This window comes from Gallus gallus, chromosome 1, assembly GCF_016699485.2.
Source record: "Gallus gallus isolate bGalGal1 chromosome 1, bGalGal1.mat.broiler.GRCg7b, whole genome shotgun sequence".
Taxonomy (NCBI): domain Eukaryota; kingdom Metazoa; phylum Chordata; class Aves; order Galliformes; family Phasianidae; genus Gallus; species Gallus gallus.
In genome coordinates this window covers 54,418,343-54,437,212 of record NC_052532.1, presented here as the reverse complement: position 1 = coordinate 54,437,212, position 18,870 = coordinate 54,418,343, and the positions used below count along the sequence as shown (strand labels likewise).

At 42.8% G+C, this 18,870-nt stretch overlaps 2 protein-coding genes across 4 annotated transcripts in view; one reads left to right on the top strand and one right to left on the bottom strand.

Moving 5' to 3' along the window:
• CHST11 (carbohydrate sulfotransferase 11) overlaps positions 1-6,655 on the top strand; it is a 162,251-nt gene extending 155,596 nt beyond the window's left edge. The window contains exon 3 of the mRNA XM_046944028.1: positions 1,735-6,655. Coding sequence (XP_046799984.1) covers positions 1,735-2,583 — 849 coding nt within the window. The 3' untranslated portion in view covers positions 2,584-6,655. The remainder of the gene's footprint in view (positions 1-1,734) is intronic.
• Positions 6,656-15,822: 9,167 nt separating this feature from the next.
• The window catches only part of SLC41A2 (solute carrier family 41 member 2), a 49,261-nt gene continuing 46,213 nt past the window's right edge, over positions 15,823-18,870 (bottom strand). For all 3 annotated transcript variants that reach the window (XM_046942916.1, NM_001031483.2, XM_015286032.4), the window contains one exon: positions 15,823-17,822. In XM_046942916.1, the coding sequence (XP_046798872.1) occupies positions 17,637-17,822 (186 nt within the window). In that variant the 3' untranslated portion in view covers positions 15,823-17,636. The remainder of the gene's footprint in view (positions 17,823-18,870) is intronic.

Here is an 18,870-nt window from a genome sequence, read left to right as displayed (position 1 = left end):
CTCTGGTGTGCCCTGTGCCTCAAAAACATCCCTCTGCAGCACAGAGAGGAGGAGAGTGTTGGCTACTGAAGTGTTGAAAAGTTTTTGCTGTCCTTGGGTGGATGAAGTCTGGGCTTTTAGGGTCTGCCCGTAAAAGTAGCAGTTCTATCTTCTTTCATTCCAAAGCTCAGATGTCCTACGTTTGGCTTAGGTCCATTTTTGTGTCACTAAGGTGTTCTGGGGGATCTTGTTGTGTGTTGTTTTTTGCCTCTAAACTGCATTTTGAACCTGTTTGCTGACCTTTTTCCTTACATGAATTGGGATACTGGTATTGAAAGCAGAGATGGGGCCCCAAGCTGGTGTAGAGCCATTTGCCCAAGGTATTATATGGGGGAGGGGAAGACTTAATACTTGCTCAGAGGCCACCCCCTGCCCCCAGCAGATGCACTGCCTCAGCTGCTTTACTGTAGGATCCTGTGATTCATGTTGACCTGCCTAGAAGGCATTAGATGAATGCATTTGAAAGAGTCAGTGTTCAAGAAGTCATCTCAGACCTTTTGCCTATCAGACTGGAAGGTCAATACTTGCCTTAATACTTGGCTTTGAGGCTAAACTAATTACTGTGCATAAGGCTCTTTGAAATCCATAGGTAAGCAGTATTAAGTAAATGTAAATGCCATTACCAGACCTTTCCCCTGCTGCTGTGATAAAATTCATTCAGAATATGTAAAAAGGCATTTATAGCAGCAAGGGCAGTCTGCGCAGCAAAACATGGGCCCATGCTGGGACACCTCAGGCAGCTCTGAATAACCAAAGGTAGGAGCCCCGCATTAGCGTTGTCCTTTGCCTGGGCTAACAGTCCCTGTTTCCCAGGGGGTTCATTACAGCAGAAAATCATGCTGTACAGAGTGTGGTAGCTGGTGGCGGCTGCTGTGCAGCAGCCCAGTGGGCCCTGTGGGCTCCCCTGAAGACAGATTACAGCCTCTCCAAAGCATCCAGTAGCAATAATAATAGAAAATTAGGGAGCTATTAACAAAATAATAAAGGGCTGTGGGTGAAAATAGTGCAGTGTGTGTTAGAAGGCCATGTGCTCTTTCTTTCTGTCAGTCTGTCTTCAGCAGAGAGGGAGATTTATGGTTAATATTCTCTCTGCTCCTCAGGAAATGATGTCTGTGTGAATGTTCCCCCTAGGGACCAGCAGGAGTCTCCATTGGCTTCATGTCTTTTGCCAAGGTCATAGCCAACAGACAAGCTGAGATTATTTACTCTCCAGCATAAAAGAAGATATCAGCAACAAAACCACACGCTGTTTGCATTTGACAAACTTTCCAGATCTGGTGTACTCCGATCCCATCTCAGCAGCAAGAAGTCAGGCAGGGGATGCTTGCTGTAGCAGGAGGAGGGATTGAGGACTGGGGTTTGGTTTTTCAGGGCTCAGAAACACGGTGATGACATCTCAGGTTTTGTCTAAAGACATTTTTCACCAGGATGTGTAAGCACCTGTGCTCCTTTGCATTGGCTTCAAAGCAAAACCCTGAGCAATGTGAACAGCATTTAAGCAGCTCTTGTCAAGAAATTTGGAGGCAAAAAAGGCTCCTCTATCTCCTCATGTAGGAACATTTCTACTCAGCCTCATAATGAACTCTTTTAAGTTTCTACAGGCACTAATCTACTTCTCTCTGAATTGTATAATAAGCAAAAAGGCAGTAAGTTTCCAACCTGCTTGACTTACTGGTTCCTGTGCTTTCCTTGCAGTTGTCCAACACAGCCATTCTCCATCAGATCAGACGAGACCAAGTGACAGACACGTGCCGAGCAAACAGCGTCTTGAGCAGGAAGCGCCGTGTGCTGACACCCAACGATCTCAAACACCTGGTTGTGGATGAAGATCACGAAATGATCTATTGCTACGTCCCTAAAGTGGCCTGCACAAACTGGAAGAGAGTCATGATGGTTTTGACGGGAAGAGGCAAATACAGCGATCCAATGGAAATCCCGGCCAATGAAGCCCACGTGTCTTCAAACCTGAAGACCCTCAACCAGTACAGCATCCCAGAGATCAACCACCGCTTGAAAAACTACATGAAGTTCCTCTTTGTTCGTGAGCCTTTTGAGAGACTGGTGTCAGCCTACAGGAACAAGTTCACCCAGAAGTACAACACTTCCTTCCACAAGCGCTACGGCACCAAAATCGTGAGGCGCCAGAGGAAGAACGCCACCCAGGAAGCTCTGCGTAAAGGCGACGACGTGAAATTTGAAGAGTTTGTGGCCTATCTCATCGACCCGCACACCCAAAGAGAAGAGCCCTTCAACGAGCACTGGCAGACTGTGTACTCCCTCTGTCACCCTTGCCACATTCACTACGACCTCATAGGAAAATACGAAACGCTCGAAGAGGATTCGAATTACATTCTCCAGCTTGCAGGAGTCGGCAACTACCTGAAGTTCCCCACCTATGCAAAGTCAACGAGAACTACTGATGAAATGACCACAGAGTTCTTCCAGAACATCAGCTCGGAGCACCAAACGCAGCTGTATGAAGTCTACAAACTTGATTTTTTAATGTTCAATTACTCAGTGCCAAGCTACCTGAAATTGGAATGAGGGATGGGTTGGGGGGAGAGAGGGGAGAGAAAGCCTGTTTTATTTAAGATTTTTATTTGTCATAATAAATATGGAGAGTGGGTTATTTTGTAAATTAATAATTTTTTTTTTCTTTGAATGATGCTGCGAGCAGCACAGTCAAAATTATTTAAATCAACTGTAAGAAAGGACAGCTCTCTTTGCAGGGTAACAGGATTGTGACGATCTAGCCATAGAAATGAATAATACTGCTACACTGTTGAAAAAAACATTAATCGTGTTCTGGTGAATCTCACTGATCTTGCTTTCCTCAAATTCTAATTAATATTATTTATACTTATTTAAAACATGGTCTCTTGGGAGGTTTTACTGTAGCAACAGAGGTAGGATAACATTTGGACAAAAGGAATTGGGTTTTATTCTTTCTTCGGTTGAGCTTTTCTCTGGATAATAATATTCTTCCGTTAGCCTTTCATGCAGGTAAATACAGGAGTGGTTCTTGATACCACACACCTTGAGAATAATTATGGAAATAATGACTTTAGAAAGTGATACTGCACTTAAACATACTATAAAGCTGTCTTTCTTGCCCTGAAAGGGAAAAATAAAACCGATTTTCATAGATACGTGATCTCTAAACTGATCTCTAAACCCCTGATGACAAGAAATATGAATGTAGTCCTTAGGAAGAGAAACCGTGAGCTTTTTTAAAGAAAATCTGGACTTAATGGTTCTATCAAGAATATGATGAGTCCCATTGTCTCATAGTTTGAAGGCTGCCCACCCAAATGAATGCGGGTTTGCAGATGGCTCCATCTGAAAACTCTGCACTTTGAATGTGACCATGAGGATATTTGAATGCCCAAAGCAACTGGCGTTCACTTAATTCACATCCAAGATGGGGGATTTAGGGAGCTCCAGCCTCTAGAAGTCGTGCCTCCTCCTTGATCTTAAGATGGGCAACTAGAGTTGGCTAACATGCTCAGGAACCACCAGTGATGATCTAGAAACGATGCGGGCATGTTATTTAAAAAATCAGAAAGTCATCTTTGCGTTGATCTCTAAGCATGCAGGGCAATAAATGAGGTCTCCAAGCTTCCGACATGCTGCTTTCATGGCTTTTTCCTATGGGGGAAAGGGGAATCTTCTTTTTTCAGCTGTCACTGAATGTGACAGGGATGAATTGACAGGAATGTTTCTAGTTTCCCGCCGGTCAATATTTCATCTAATCAGGTCTAGTGTTAGAACATGGCGTTATCTAAGGTAAACATCTCTGTGGTGGTTGTTTTGCTTGATTTAATGCAATGCCAATGAGATGTGTGGCTCTGAGGGCAGTAGGAGCAGGGCTGGGATCCCACAACAGGTGTTCGGAGCAGGAAGCAGAGGCTTTCTTCCAGCGACATGGGCCAGCAGCGTGCTGCTTGGTCCTCAGGGCTGCAGCCCTTGTTCACACCACCAGGCAAACTACAGCTCTCCAAAAGGCAAGGGGCAGGTTGGATTTTGCAAGGCTTTGTTCGCATGGGGTTTTATTCAGGGAACAAAAGAGAAGCGACTGGCACAGGCTTTAGTCGAGACATTTGTGCGAACCTAAAATCTGTTCTAAGGTTGTTTGTTCCAGAGGGGGTTTGCACTGTCTGCATGTCTGTCTTTTTTAATCAAACCCAACACTTCCAAAAAGAAAAGCAGATTTAGGTGAACTCAGCTGGAGCCAGAGCCTGGCAGGCTCAGTGCGCAGCAGCTGATGATGGCTGCTGAGTTACACAGCCCCCGGGACACCACGTGGTTAAAGAAGTGACACAGGTCTGTCTGATTTTGCAAAAACAAGTCGATGAGTGGATCTCAGTGATGAATGAATGAACACAGCAAACAGCAGCTGAACTCCTTTTGCAATTGTGCTTGCTCTTACCCGGACTTCAGGCCATGTTTATCATGCCCTCCAAAAGAATCTCCCACTCACCCTGCAGCAGACAGTTTTTGTAGCCCGGCTCCTGTTTATAACCTCATTACTATGAATGGCCAGTGAAGCGCTGGCTGCTGGATCCGACAGCTCTGAATTCCTGAGTGCTTTCTGATCGCTGAGCAGCGCTTCACTTGAAAGCAGTTTTGTCTCTTTCTGAGTACGTGGAGCTGTTGCAAGTGCCTGTCGCAGTGTGCCCTGTCTTTCTTTTGGCTGTAGTTCAGTGGGTCTGTGTTTGTTAAAAATAGTAATAGATCTGTCCGAGGGTAGATTCTCCTTCCCCCCATATATCCTGCAAGCGATCTGTGTGCTTGTTTGGTGTTGTACCCAAGGCCGCGAATATTTTTGTCCCATTTTCTTAGTTGTCAGCTACTCCATTTCAACAGCATATGATTTCAGTTTTTTTTCATTTAGGAAAAAAAGTTACTTTAGAAAGTAAATGTGTTATAAACAGGACGTGCTCTCCTCCTCCATATCATACTTGCTTTGCTCTCAGCACTGTGTTTTGATACGTACTTAAATATTCTCTTTAGCATTCACCGCTTTGGAGACACAGAGGAAACTACCCCATCTGGCAGCTCTGAAATCTGCAGGTGAAGAGGCCCATTCAGGAGCTCTGAGGGCTGCCGCTGTTGGAGCTGGCCTTGGTCGCCCCACAGAGCCCTCCGCTGGGTTCCGGGCCCTGAAATGGCCTCTGCGCAGCCAGGAGAGGTACTTAAAAACCTCATGCTTTTTGAAAACCCCAATCCCAAACTGCTACAATCTGTCGACGTAACGTGGTAGACCTGTTCTGGGGTGCTCTGAGTTGGTCAGAGATTCCTATTTAGATGACGAGCTGGCGCGCTGGATATGACCGCATCCTGCCTGCTGAACACAAAGCCCTCAGCAGGTCAAAGGAGGACCATAAATGTTAACAAATTTTGCTTGGGTAGGTTTTTTTCAGACTACTGGGTGTGCTGTTCTGACTGAGCCAAAAACAATCTCTTTCCCCTGCCCCCACATAGGAGGAAGCTCAGGGCTATACTTCCTTGTCACAGTGAGATGGCGGCCACCTCCTACAGAGAAGAGCCTGGCACTGGGCTGCTTTCACCCCCTATGTTCACTGGGTCTCCCATCTGGAGGAGCGGAGGGTCTGATCTGCTCCTGAGTGCCACCTCCTTCTGGAGCTCGCTTTTGCTGTGGCCACAGCTGGTCCCAGGAAATGATAGGGCAAAATTCAAACCACAAATGTGTGCAGGAGGTCCCAAGGACCAGCTGGGGAGATGCTGTTTTGGAAGGACGTACTGCCCAGGGAAAGAGTGGAGTCACCATCCCTGGAGGTACTCAGGAACCGTATGGATGTGGCACTGAGGGACCTGGTCAGTGGGCATGATGAGGGTGGGTTGGCGGTTGGATTAGGTGATCTTAGAGGTCTTTTCCAACCTTAACGATTCCATGATTCTATGATCAGTTACGGTCAAGCAATGGTGAACAGAGAGAGGAACCAGCGGGGACAGTCCCACATCTGCCACCAGCACCCTCAGAGCCTGGGCCAAGGAGGAGCCATCCCACAGCACCGCTCACCCCGAACACCTTAACCTGGAGCCCACCTGAGTTCAGCCCATCCAAACACAGCGGTGGCTCCAGGACATGGGGTTCCCCAAACCTGACTTCTCCCATCCTTCAGCCTCTTCATATACCATGCCCATTGTCACAGAAACTTGCAAACTGCCTGAACCATGCGCTGCATAAGACAAGTGAACTAATTCACGAGCTGAAGTGCTTTTAGAAATTAACCCCAGATGTCTTAGGGTTTCACTGTAGTCTGCTGCACTTTTCAGGTAAAAAAAGGGACTGTCCTTACTATTACTCTTGTTACAGAGAGTGTTATTTTCTTACATGCATGCACAATACAATGTGTACGAATAATTTAACATCAATGTGGGGTTGGATTTTTTTTTTTTTTACCTATTTGTATGCAGTAGAAGGCTTGTTGTAGAAAAGTATCTCCTCATACCTAAATATACTGTTAATAAAGAAAAAAGCTAAATTATACATTGCCAACACAAGTGTGAACTGCTCATGAATCTTTCCTTAAAAAGCCATTCAAGCCTGATTATTTTTCTAAGTAACTTCAATTAAATTGAAGAAAGAAAATTCCTCTCTGTGTTCTTTATTTCTGACTCGTGCTCTAAAGGCTGGGATTTTGTTCACAAGTCTTTGCTTTCTCACAAAGGATTATTGTGGTAGGACCAGCAGAAGACTCAAAATTGTCTATTGCTTTGGAGCAGGAACGCTAACATCATCTACCAGCATCCCCTCCTCCCCAAGTTCCTGGCCAACAATGATGAGGGCTGTTGATTTAAGACTGCAGCACGCAGTCTTGAACACAAACTTGTGTGAGGAAATCAGAACCAATTAGTATTTAGGAAAAGCCTACATTAAGGAAATAGCTGCTCACTGTGGGGCTGTGTTGTTGGAAGAGCACGTGGTGTTCATCTGGGTCTGCTGCTCAAGGTCACCAAAAGTCGTCCAGGTCTGACTAGCCAAGGTGCCTTCAGGGATAGAGGGCTCATGGGCTTCCCTGGGTGCCCTGTTGTAGTGCTGTACTATCTGCCCAGCAGAGATGTTTTCCAAGTCACTCTGAGACTCAGCCTTTAATCTGCATCCATTCTCTATCAGTAGCAGAAGTCCCCATCAAGTAGGCTGCCATTAGGTTCCCAGTTCACCATACCACCACCAAACTAAACCAGGCCAGATACCCACCTTTCTCCTTGTAGGTTATATGCCTTATGCCTCTGAACATCACAGCCCATCACTAGGCCCTCTCCAGCAATTCAGCATACCCCTTGAATCAGGACAGCCCTAAAACAGGATGCCATATTCTGGGTGCAGCACAGCCCACGGCAAACAGACCTGCAGGCTCTGCACTTCACAAGGTACACCACGAGCTTTGTTATTCGCAATGGGGGCAGAGTGTTAAACTGAAAATATGAAATCTGCTGAGTAGGTGCCATGGCACGCAATGGGCATCATCCGTCTTTGGAGACCAAGCCCATTTCCACCACTAAGCCTCCCACACGTCCTAAGTAACAAGCAGATGTGGAGCGTGGCTTCCTGAGCACACAGCCTTTCCGAGTACAACCACCTTCATACTGCCGAACACCGCTCATTCGGTTCCATCTATGGTCTCAATCCAAGGGAGGTCATTAAGGAGGTCTAGAACGACATGAATGCTCAGCCTGGCTCAGCCACCATGTTGACTGCTCTGCCTCCCCCAGCAATTCGGCAGCGATCACACATGCTTCAAAGCAACCCAACCCTGTTTTGTCAGTGCACGGGGCTAAGGAAGCTGCCACCATCCACAGCCCCTGCAATACTCCCATCACAGGGATGGATGCCTGCTGCTGCCCCAGGACAGTAGAGCTGGCACAGGGGGTGGCCACGGAGCCTGGAGGGATGCAAGGGGACAGCCAGGTCCTGCTCAACCCCTGCAGTTGTACTGGGCGCTGCGTGGGCATGAGCTCTGCCATCACTTCCCAACATTTCACCTGGATGAAAAAGCATTTCCTTTAATTCTACTGTAATTTTAAAACTAGAATCACGGAAACAAGGAGGAAAAGAGAAAAAAAAAATGAAGCGGCAGAATGGAAACTGGAGCATCTGCTTCCCAGAGCTATGCGTAGGGCTGTTCTCGCTGCTGCACTGCACAGAACTGCACACAAAGCTCCCGGTGGCACACAGAAATAGCTCGCCTTTCTGGCTGCACTTTTTCAGCTTTGTCAAAGCTTGAAACTTTTGAAAAAATACATTCTAGTTTCATTCTGCCTAAAGGACAGCAGATCCTACAGCCAGCTCCCCTAACTGCATGCAGACCAGGTTTTAGAAACGAAGTCTGTAGAAAGAATCATAGAATCATAGAATGGCCTGCTTTGAAAAGGACCAAAATGATCATCAAGTCTCAACCCCCTGCGATGTGCAGGGTTGCCAACCACCAGACCAGGCTGCCCACAGCCACATCCAGCCTGGCCTTGAATGCCTCCAGGGATGGGGCATCCACAGCCTCCTTGGGCAACCTGTTCCAGTGCGTCACTACCCTCTGTGTGAAAAACTTCCTCCTAATTTCCAACCTAAACCTCCTCTGTCTCAGTTTAAAACCATTCCCCCTTGTCCTATCACTATCCATCCTTGTAAATGGCCGTTCACACTCCTGTTTATATACTCCCTTCAAGTATTGAAAGGCAACAATGAGGTCTCCAAGGAGCCTTCTCTTCTCCAAGCTAAACAAGCCCAGTTCCCTCAACCTTTTTTTCATAAAAGAAAGAGAATAACCAACTTTAATTTCCCTACTGAAGTGATGCCCAACCGTGCTTTCTCCTATGCTGCATGGCCGGGCTGCAGTGGGCTGCTCCCCTCATAGCACTGATGGGCCCGGCACAGTCTCAGGGCTTAGTAAGGAGGCTTCGTCATGGGAATTAATAGAGACAATAGTTCCATTCCATGATCCATCCGAGGTCAGGCTGGAGGGGCTCTGAGCAGCCTGATATTGCTGTGGGTGTCCCTGTCCTACTCCCTTCCTTCCTGGGTTTGGAGCTATACGGGATTTATTAAGAGTATTTCCTTCAGTAATATGGAAGGACGTAACAGTTTTGCTGTTGTGTCTTAATGGATGATGTTATTTTATCATAAAAATGTTACTGCTGTGTACGCAGTGAGATTTTATGTGCAATATGTATCACTCCTCCAACAGATGCTTTTAAGCCTCCCTCTTTCACGTTAGGAAAATTTCAGAAATTAACTCCTCAATTATTTTTTATGGAAAAAGACCTCAAAGTCAATGGTGCAGGAGGGACAGCTTAGGGAAATTCAGATGAGAAATAACTCTGTGTAAACATGGAAAAGGAACAGGAGGAAATTGAAGATGCAAAATCTCTGCAGAAAGTCCTGGGAGTTTCATTACGAGACACACAGAATTAAATGAAAGAAAAACATTCCAATTACAGCACAGCAAGCAATGCTGCTTGGCTTATGGCAGCGTGGCTCGGGCTGCCTGGCCAGCCTTTGGCAGGAGGTGGATATAAAGCTACAGATGACCCACACAGAACATGAATGAGCGCTTCCCCCCATGCTGGGAAACACAGCCGGGTGATGGCAGGCAGGCTCCCTCAGTTTCTCAATGTGGAGTTGCACGCTTTGTTTGCAGCGTTGGGATTCCAGCTTCGTTTTTCTCCAGTGTAAAGATGTCAGGTGGAAAGCCCTCAGGTCAGCACTCCTGAAATGATCTCCTGATTTCAGGTTTAAGACACTGTGTGCTCCGTTTGGAATGGCAGAGGCTCCACCTGAGGCCAATAGGAACACATTTGCCTTTGATCCAAGAGAGCCTCGGGATAATTAGCTAAGGGATGGCAGTAAGGGCTGATGGTTTCCTTCTGAACCAGAGATCTTACTGAAGAGACCTGGATGCACCTCAGGACAGACGTAAACTGAATGTTGCTGTGCTGTGTTGCCTGGTGCTTCCCTTCTCTTTGGAGGCTACCAGGCAGGGGAGAAGCATCCCAAAGGATGTGCATCCCGGCCCTCTGCCACTCAGTGGTTTATTTTTAACAAATGACCATCAGAGTCTGCTATGCAGAGCAAACATGGCTGCCTCTTTTTTTTTTTTTTTTTTTTTTTTTTTTTTTTTGTCCCAAACTTGAAAGGTTTTATAGCACAGAATCACAGAAAATCCCGAGTTGGAAGGAACCCACAAGGATCATGGAGTCCAACCCCTGGCTCCACACAGCACCACCCAAAAGCCAAACCCTGTGTCTAAGAGTGATGTCCAAAGCTTCCCGAACTCCGGCACTCGGGGCCGTGCCCACAGCCCTGGGCATTCTGTTCCATGCCCACCGCCCTCTGGTGCAGACCCTGTCCCTCACCCCCAGCTGCCCCTCCCCTGACACAGCTCCATGCCGTTCCCTCGGGCCCTGTCGCTGTCACACAGAGCAGAGCTCAGCGCTGCCCCTCCGCTCCCTGTGAGGAGCTGCAGCCGCCATGAGGCCTCCCCTCAGCGCCTCTGCTCTCAGAGCCAGGGCCCTCGGCCACTCCTCACATCTTCCCTCCAGACCCTTCACCACTGTTGCAGCCCTTCTTTGGATGCTCTCTAATAGCTTTATGTCCATGTATTGTAGCCCCAAACCTGCACCCAGTGCTCAGGTGAGGCCACACAGTGCACTGCTGGACAACCCTTCCCCCTGCCCGGTGGCAGTGCTGGGCCTGGGGCACCCCAAGGCATTGGCCCTTTGGGCTGCCAGGGCACACTGCTGGCTCCTGTTTAATTCGGTGCTGAACACCTCAGTTTGGTCGTCTGCCACAAAAGGGGTGCAATGCTGCTGAATGAGAATTACCAGTCGTAAAGGTGAGCACTTAACGATGTTTGACAAATGAATACATGTTGTGAGAGACATCTTAGGGGAAAAGGACATTATTTTGTTTCTGGTAAGGAGTGCTGCAGACATTCAAGCTTGTCTCTCTTAGTGCTGTTCTGAAAGCTATACATATTCCAGAGGTTTTCCATTCCAGAGGAATGAATTCCTCCATTCCACCATTTACCAGATTCCACCATTTATCATTTCCAGTGGTGTTTGCATTAATCAGAGCTTTAAGTGCAGGTTCTCTATCTATTAAACGTTTATGTAATGCAATAATCTCGTCAGAAGGACTTTAAAATATTTACATGCCTTAATAAATGTTTAACGTTTTTTGTACCAGTGGAACTGGACTCCCTCTGAGCCAATGGACCTTTCTGCATCTTCCCGTGTTTCCAGAAAGAATTGAGAACAGGGAGTGCAGCACAATATGCATGCTGCCCCATTCCAGCAAGGTAAAGGAGAAAGGGAGCAGATGGTTGAGACACCCAGAGTGGAGCAGAGGGAAGGGTTGGACAAATTGTTGTGCAGACATTTTTTACTTCCCAATTTTCTGCAAAAAGTCTTACCTTGCCATCAGTATAAACCATACCATGACCACAGCGGTTGTCTGGGTGACTGCTCTTCCAGCCATGGGGCTGACAGTGGTGAAGTACTGCATATTGAGTATAGTGCCAGTCCTATCTAGTGCCATATTCAGTTTCATGCCAAGATTCTACAGCCAGGCTTTGCTCTAAGCAAGGAAGTTAGTTCTCCCTAAAAGGCTAACATAGTCACCGATCATTTCAGTCTCATGCACATAGTGCATAACCAGACATGGCATCTCACTGAGCCAGGTTTCATGTTTTTTGGCATGATTGGCTTACAGTGATTTATAAAAAGTCTTCAAAAATTTAATCAGCTTTCAACTATGAGCAAAGGCCAGCTGGAAATCAAACCTAGGAATGAGTGTCTTTCAGTATCTGAATTCACAGCATTTTAAATCTTTCATTTTGTATAAATGGCATGCAGGGCTTTTTGGCAGGGTTTTGTTTGCTCGCTTTCAAAGGCCTCAATGTCTTTGCTCCAGAGGAGGACCATAGTTTCCACAGCACCAGTAGTGCAAAAAAGCAATTTCAAAGCATTAAGAGACTAACTAATTGAGATCTCAAATGGGAAACAGAGGGAAGAGTGATCAGCTGTTCTTTAAACATTAGATAAATACAGTTGACTTGCATCTCCAAATCATCTACCCTTTTGTACATGAATTCAGATAATCTTGGTACCTGAGTTGTCCTCAGATCATTAATGTGGTCAAGTTCAAAGAGCTAACTTCTATTTTGGAAAAAATCAACAAATTCCAGAGATAGACTTCTATTCTAAGTGAAAGCTACCATCCATCTCTCTAGAACTAGAATTAATAGGACATGTCTGTATTTTCACTTAGTAAAACTTTGCTGAGTAAAAATTGGCTCAGTACTCAGAACGGTTGAAATGAAACATTTAACATTACTCCACAACTTTGGATACTGTAAGAGAGAGAAAAAAAATTGGTTGTGTCAACACAGGGACAAACACTTGCTTCAAAATGAAATTGGAAAATACAGCTATGCATGATGTAAAGGCAGCCATAGCAAGAGGATTCTCAGGAGAGCAGCCTTCTGGATGATTGCTTTCCAACTATAAATTGATTTTGTACAAGTGTTATTGATCATGATTTTTGGAAAACCATTTAGAACGTCAGTATTACTAGAATGCTGTTCTACTTCAGCCAGAACACGGCAACAACTTCATTATTCAGAACCAGGAGACACCAGAAAATATGAGTAAACTGACAAATCTTTCCTAGTCCTTGTTCACAGTAAAACTTGTCATGTAGATCAGAGAACTTGTAGATATTAAATTTCAAGGCACTACTAAGGAGTCAGTTATTCCCAAAGATGTCTACCAAATAATTCATTCAGTAATCTGCTTCACTGGTAAAAAAAATGTAGAATTATTGAAGGAAAGCACTTCCTGGGCCTGTCAAGACTTTTATCAAGTCTTGTGGAGGGAACAAACCCTCGAAAGAGCGATCTGAAGAATGTTCAATCACATTAACAGCCTGGTTAAATGAAGGAAGAAGCAAGTTTCAAGTATGGTTAGCACTGAGAAATAGAAGTGTAAATAGAGCATACGATGAACTCTCCTGCATATTATATTAACAACTAGCAGGGCTGAAATCAAATTAAATTTTTAACTGCAGAGAAAGTAAAGCCCATTCAGAATGGGGGGTACAGCTTTATTTCCACTTGAGAAACTCACTGTCCTCTAAGCCTGACAGTGCTGAGTGACTAAGAGATACACTACTGCTCTTAAGTACCCACAGAAAATATGGTAATTTTGCATACTTATTAAACATTTTGGTTCTCCGCTTTAATCATGTATTACTCGTCATCTGTTAATCCAGGATTTCCTAGAGTATCTTGCATGACATGATCAAATTTGCATTGAATTCAACGCAAACACTTTCTGTTGTGAATATGAGAATGATGCTTTAATGATAAAACACGCCTCTACTCGTTATTTCCACCAGCCTTCATATACTGAAAGCTGATGTACAGTACATATGGGAAAACGATGATCCAAAAGACGACAGAGGAATAGACTGACTTGGTTAGGAATGGATTAGAGATCACAGTTAAAACAACGTGTTGTATCACAGAACCACCTAGCCAAAAAGAAAAGAGAAATCCTACTGGAGACTTCTGGTACCTTCAGCAGTGCTTTTGAGCATCATTGTGCTCTTCTCTTAGTAGTTTGTAATTTAATTAGCATATTCTATTGCTATTTTTTGCTTTTCTAAAGAGACTACCCACTTTACAATAGCAATGTTACTATAATAATGAATCTCAAACACTCTATTTCACTAGTGCTTCCTAATGTTTGTATTCTGCATTACTCGCATGATGCTCAAAACTGAAGTCAAATAGCAAATCCATTAAAAAGATCATAGGCCTTATTTTGAGGCCTGATTCTTCAAACTAGACTGCATTTGTAAGGCCTTAATCCTCATGCCATTTTAATCTTTGTATAAGAAAAGTCTAATTTAGTTGGCAAATCGTAAAAAGAATTGCAATCAATTTGCTGCTCACCAGTTTTTCATCATCAACGTTCTAAAAGCCCCAGAGAAATTAATGCATTAAACACTGGAGTGAAAGAGGAGATCACAAATTTAAACCTCTCAGATTAATGGAAGATGTATAGTGATGCTGAAAAACTCAAAATGTTGATCTAAATGGGTTAAAAGAAACACCCTCCCCTGCATCCAACAGCATAATAAGGCTGTGGAATGATCCTGGCTACTCTAAAATAAAGCTGGAGTAATTCAGTAACTCACCGGGTGGGAGAGATCATTTCAAAGCACTACACAGAAAAAGAAAATTAAAAAAAAAAATAATACGGTATAAAATGCTTCTGACTCCAAATTTCAAAGATGTGTTTAGTTGTAGTTTAAGAAATGAAATTCTCCCCTGTCAAGCACACTCATAGAACAGTTGAGATGGTCACAGAATTCTTCAAAATGCCAAACAATGCCTATTTCAGAGAACTTGCCCTTACTTCTGTTTACCGTATGGATATTTCCGAAGCAAAGAAAAGAAAAGTAGACAGCGAGAATGGCCACTCCATAGGAGCACTCCAGCTATTACTCAGCATCAGGTAACAGACAGTAGCTCATAAAGGCAAAGCAACTGGAGTTTCTGGCTGTTCTATCTCATCAGAAGAGTGGAAATGGTACAAGAAGTTGCAGGAGGAGCTTTAAGAGGAATTGCAGCTTAAATGAGGTGAATAAACATGAAATATGAATAAGAGCAAAATAAAGAAAATCTACATGCTGACATAAAAATGAAATAGATGTGAATCAATCATAGCCCTAAATAGGCTAGAAAAAATACTAAGGGAGGTAGGAAAGAATATTCTTCAGGGAGAAGGGAGGAAAATATTTAATTCATTTGAGTATAAAGAGTGATCATTTTATCAGCAAGATTATAAAATACAGCTGTTTTGATAAGATACAGAGTAACATCTCAGGATATACCTTTCAGTTGAGTGCTCTAAATGGTACAAAAGGGACTTGTTATCCTGTCTTTAACAGAATGTTCCTAACGTTTCTTACACATTTGCAGAAAAGAAACTGACTCCTACTAGGATAAGCACAAAAATCAAGTTAGTGGTTAGTAGCAATGTTGACTTGACCAGAGATACAATTGGTCTAAGGGAGTACAGTCTTTGAGCAGATGACATATTCTCTTGGATACAACAACTTTTTTGTGCCTTCTCCCAGGTTATCATTGTGCAATGGGGTAATACACCCTCCAAAACTTGGTCATAAGGGTTTTTGTCCTTCATAATATTGTGCAGAAGAGCAAGCAAAACTGCATGTTTTTTAGATGCCTCTTCCACATAGGAATCAAAAGCTTTCCACATCATAGATTATTTATTCCTTGCCCAGATGTGTATTTCTGCCTTTCGAAGTTCACTGAATTTGTCCCATTTGACATTTCTTTCCCAATTCTGCAGTCCAATCACTCACCCTTTTGTCAGCAGGCTCTAACACTAGCTGTTGCTAATTTACTGTTATTTACTGCTTATTTACTGAAAATATTGAACACAGTAAGGATCCTGCCATGGCCAAACACCACGGTGCCCTCATGCACCATATAAGCACAGATCACAAGTGCCTCAAGAAATTTTAATTTTCAAGAATCTTGCAATTTGTTTTAAAAGGGCTTTAAAATCCAGTAGCTCTGATGAGAAAAGCATTTGAAATACTTATTTAGTTAATTCAGATGGCAGTTCTATCAGAATAAAAAAATCCTGCATCCAAGTCTGTACCAAAAGCAAACAGCCATGAATGAAAATGAACAGATAAGTAAAAAAACAGAAAGTAACTTCTAGTCCATTTTAAACAATTTAATAGTATTTCCTGCAATGCTACATACAACTAATTTAAATAACATTAATAGAAACTAAGAGAAGTCAGAGAACTTGAAGTTAGAAAGATTTCGTCTTTCACATAATAAAAGACATAATACATATGATTCGTTCAAACAACTACGTCATTTAGCTCAAAGAAAAAGCTCAAATAAAAATTCTAAATGAGAGTGCTAAGTCAGGCATCTAAACCCATGCCTAGGCACTGAATAGCTGGTTTAATTTTCAGAGTTACACTTCCAATTTCCACAGAGTTTAAGGTGACCAACATCTATAGAAGCCCCGTTACCGCTTATGCATTTAATTAAGTTAATGCATCTGAGTAGGTCCATCAAATTAAAAGGGACAATTTATATCCATAAATTGCGGGACTAATGTTTACAGATTTACAACTTACACTCATATGTGGATTTAGTTGTCTAATTTAATTCTCAAAATTAAAAACTTTTGATCATAACATTTAAAATCTGAGTTATGTAATTATGCATTTATGATGTATGCTGTAGTCTTTAAAAAACACATGCCATGAGGAATTTCCAGTAGATTATAAACCAGAGCAATTAGTGTATTTTTTTTCTAAGTGGTAACCAGAGTCTTCGTGATCAATGCATTATTTGAAATACTGTGGTATAGAAATAAGAGAAATCATTCAGAAGCAGTCATTCCTTATGAACAATATTACTTCTAGAGCTTGAAAGCAGAAATCCTCTTTGCAAGAATGGAGGTTTGGAAGCATTTGGAAGGGGATGACGTAGACAGCTCTGGAATTTCAAAGGTTTATGTAACTTCCTAAGTACCTAAAATAGCAACATAATCTTTTATACCCCAAGTTTTAGTCAGGGATAAGCATTTGTGTTTGAATCAACACCTCCAAATACTTCCTTCAAGTCAGGACACTGGCCGTCACAACACTGTTAATTAATATCAGTTAGTTCAACATTTTTTTCAGTTACTAAATGAAAAGACACTTTCCGGCACAAGGAGTTTTAATAATGCATCCGTTATTATTGATCAGGTCAGTCTCACGTTCTCTCTCTTCACTACACTCTTCTAATAAATTACATCAGTAAAATAATTAGGTTGTGTTTTTTAGCAGAAAGAAAAAGGGCTCAGTCCTGCAGACACTTTTCAAGTGTCTGATTTTATAAATGATGATAATTCTATTAGCATACATGAAGCTTATGACAAAACAGGGTACAAATCACTCTAACAGTTATTACTGATATCAAGTCTGCAGTGGTCAGAGTTACAGCACTGAAACTGCAAGGTAAGAACGTACCAGCTAATCAGGTCTATGAAAGAGAACTCATCTGAGGTTTCCTATTCACTTCAGTGGGAAGATGAAAGCACGTACCCACTTTGTATTAGGGAAGAAAAACATGGTAAGCCACTGATTGTTTTTTACCCTCTTCTTTGTCACCACTGAATGAGAAATTAAGAAATTGTTCTGGTTTGCACTAACAGATAAGAAACAGTTCTTTTAAAAGACCATATCTTTTAAAAATGTAGAACTTGATAAAGGATTGATGTGTCCTTCACTGTGTCTACTCAAATGCTTTTGACTAGCAGCCATCCACCTTGTTTTCAGTCTAACGGTCTCAAATCTCCTCCTAGATCCATTCTTTTTTACCAATCCAAACCAAAATGATTAAGGCTGTTTTGTATCTGTGTCAACTTGATTTACTTAGACCAAATGGAACAACCATTTTGAGGACCATCAAGTGGAATGATTGCTTGTCTCAGTACTTCAGGAAAAGTCATTACATCCATTGAAATAATTAGTCTCCAACATCACCATCTCTGTCACCTATGAGCCACAGAAAATGAAAACCTACAGCCAATAAGGCAGTTCCAAGCAGATCTCCCAGTGCAGTAAGATAAGGGATAGAAAAACTGTCAGGATCCTTTCCCTTTTTCCAGAAGTGGTGCACCATCCAGTCAGCAATCCATAACAGAGTAAACACCTATGGACAACAACCAAAATCTGTATTATTCTCACTTGAATCACACTGTAAAAGAGCCAACAGACAACAACATCCTAGAATTTAGCAATATTGTACATGAATGCTTTTGAAAAATATAAACAATTAATGTGAATTAATTTTAGATTGAAACTACCTAACGGTGGGGACAGAGACATTTATCCAACTTCTCCTAGAAAATCATGTACACAGGCAGAAAGAACACAATGAGTCATTAACAGCATTCTTCATCCAGTCCATGCTTCAGCATTTCTAACGATCATAAGAACACCAACCAAATGTGCAATTGCACTTCCTACATGTGACATCACTCTGTGTACAGTGAGGACATAAATGGGCTTTCAAGATCACACACAACTGACTGGTGTTACCCAGATGAGAGCACTCAACACAAGCATTGCTCTTGTTTCCACAGGTCTAGACCATAGATGAAATCAGACATGGTATAAAGAATATGGGGTCAAATTAAGAACAACTCCATCTGGATTATTTGAAACACCGAGAATGACCTAGACACCACTTTTGTGTGTGAAATACCAATGTCAGGTGCAGCCCTTCTGTATGAGGCACACCTGCAATATATATTATGAAACTGTCACTCCAGGCTGAATTTGTCCCAAAGATTCATTCCCAACTGTGAATGTCTGAACATTCTGGAGGTTTGATTTTGATATCAAAGGTATACATAATTATTAATACAGTTTTAGAAAAGAATTCTTTTAATGTTACACAGCTGTATGGTAAGAGATTCTGGTTCAGTGGAATCATGTGGTGTGACATGGCACAAGATGAATGGAGAAAAGACCACTAACTGAGCTTCCATTTCTTGTGTCTTCTAAAGAGCTGCTTAAACTGAGATAAACTTATTTTATGCATTTTAGTTTATCAGATCTTTAGGAAGGTTCAACTTAAGAAGTTATTACCATATTCATTTTCATTCATTCAAAAGGTCTTACAACATACATACAGAAGGACAGTAATAAGAATAGTATAAGGTAGAAGATTCACATTTTATTCCATAAATGATCGA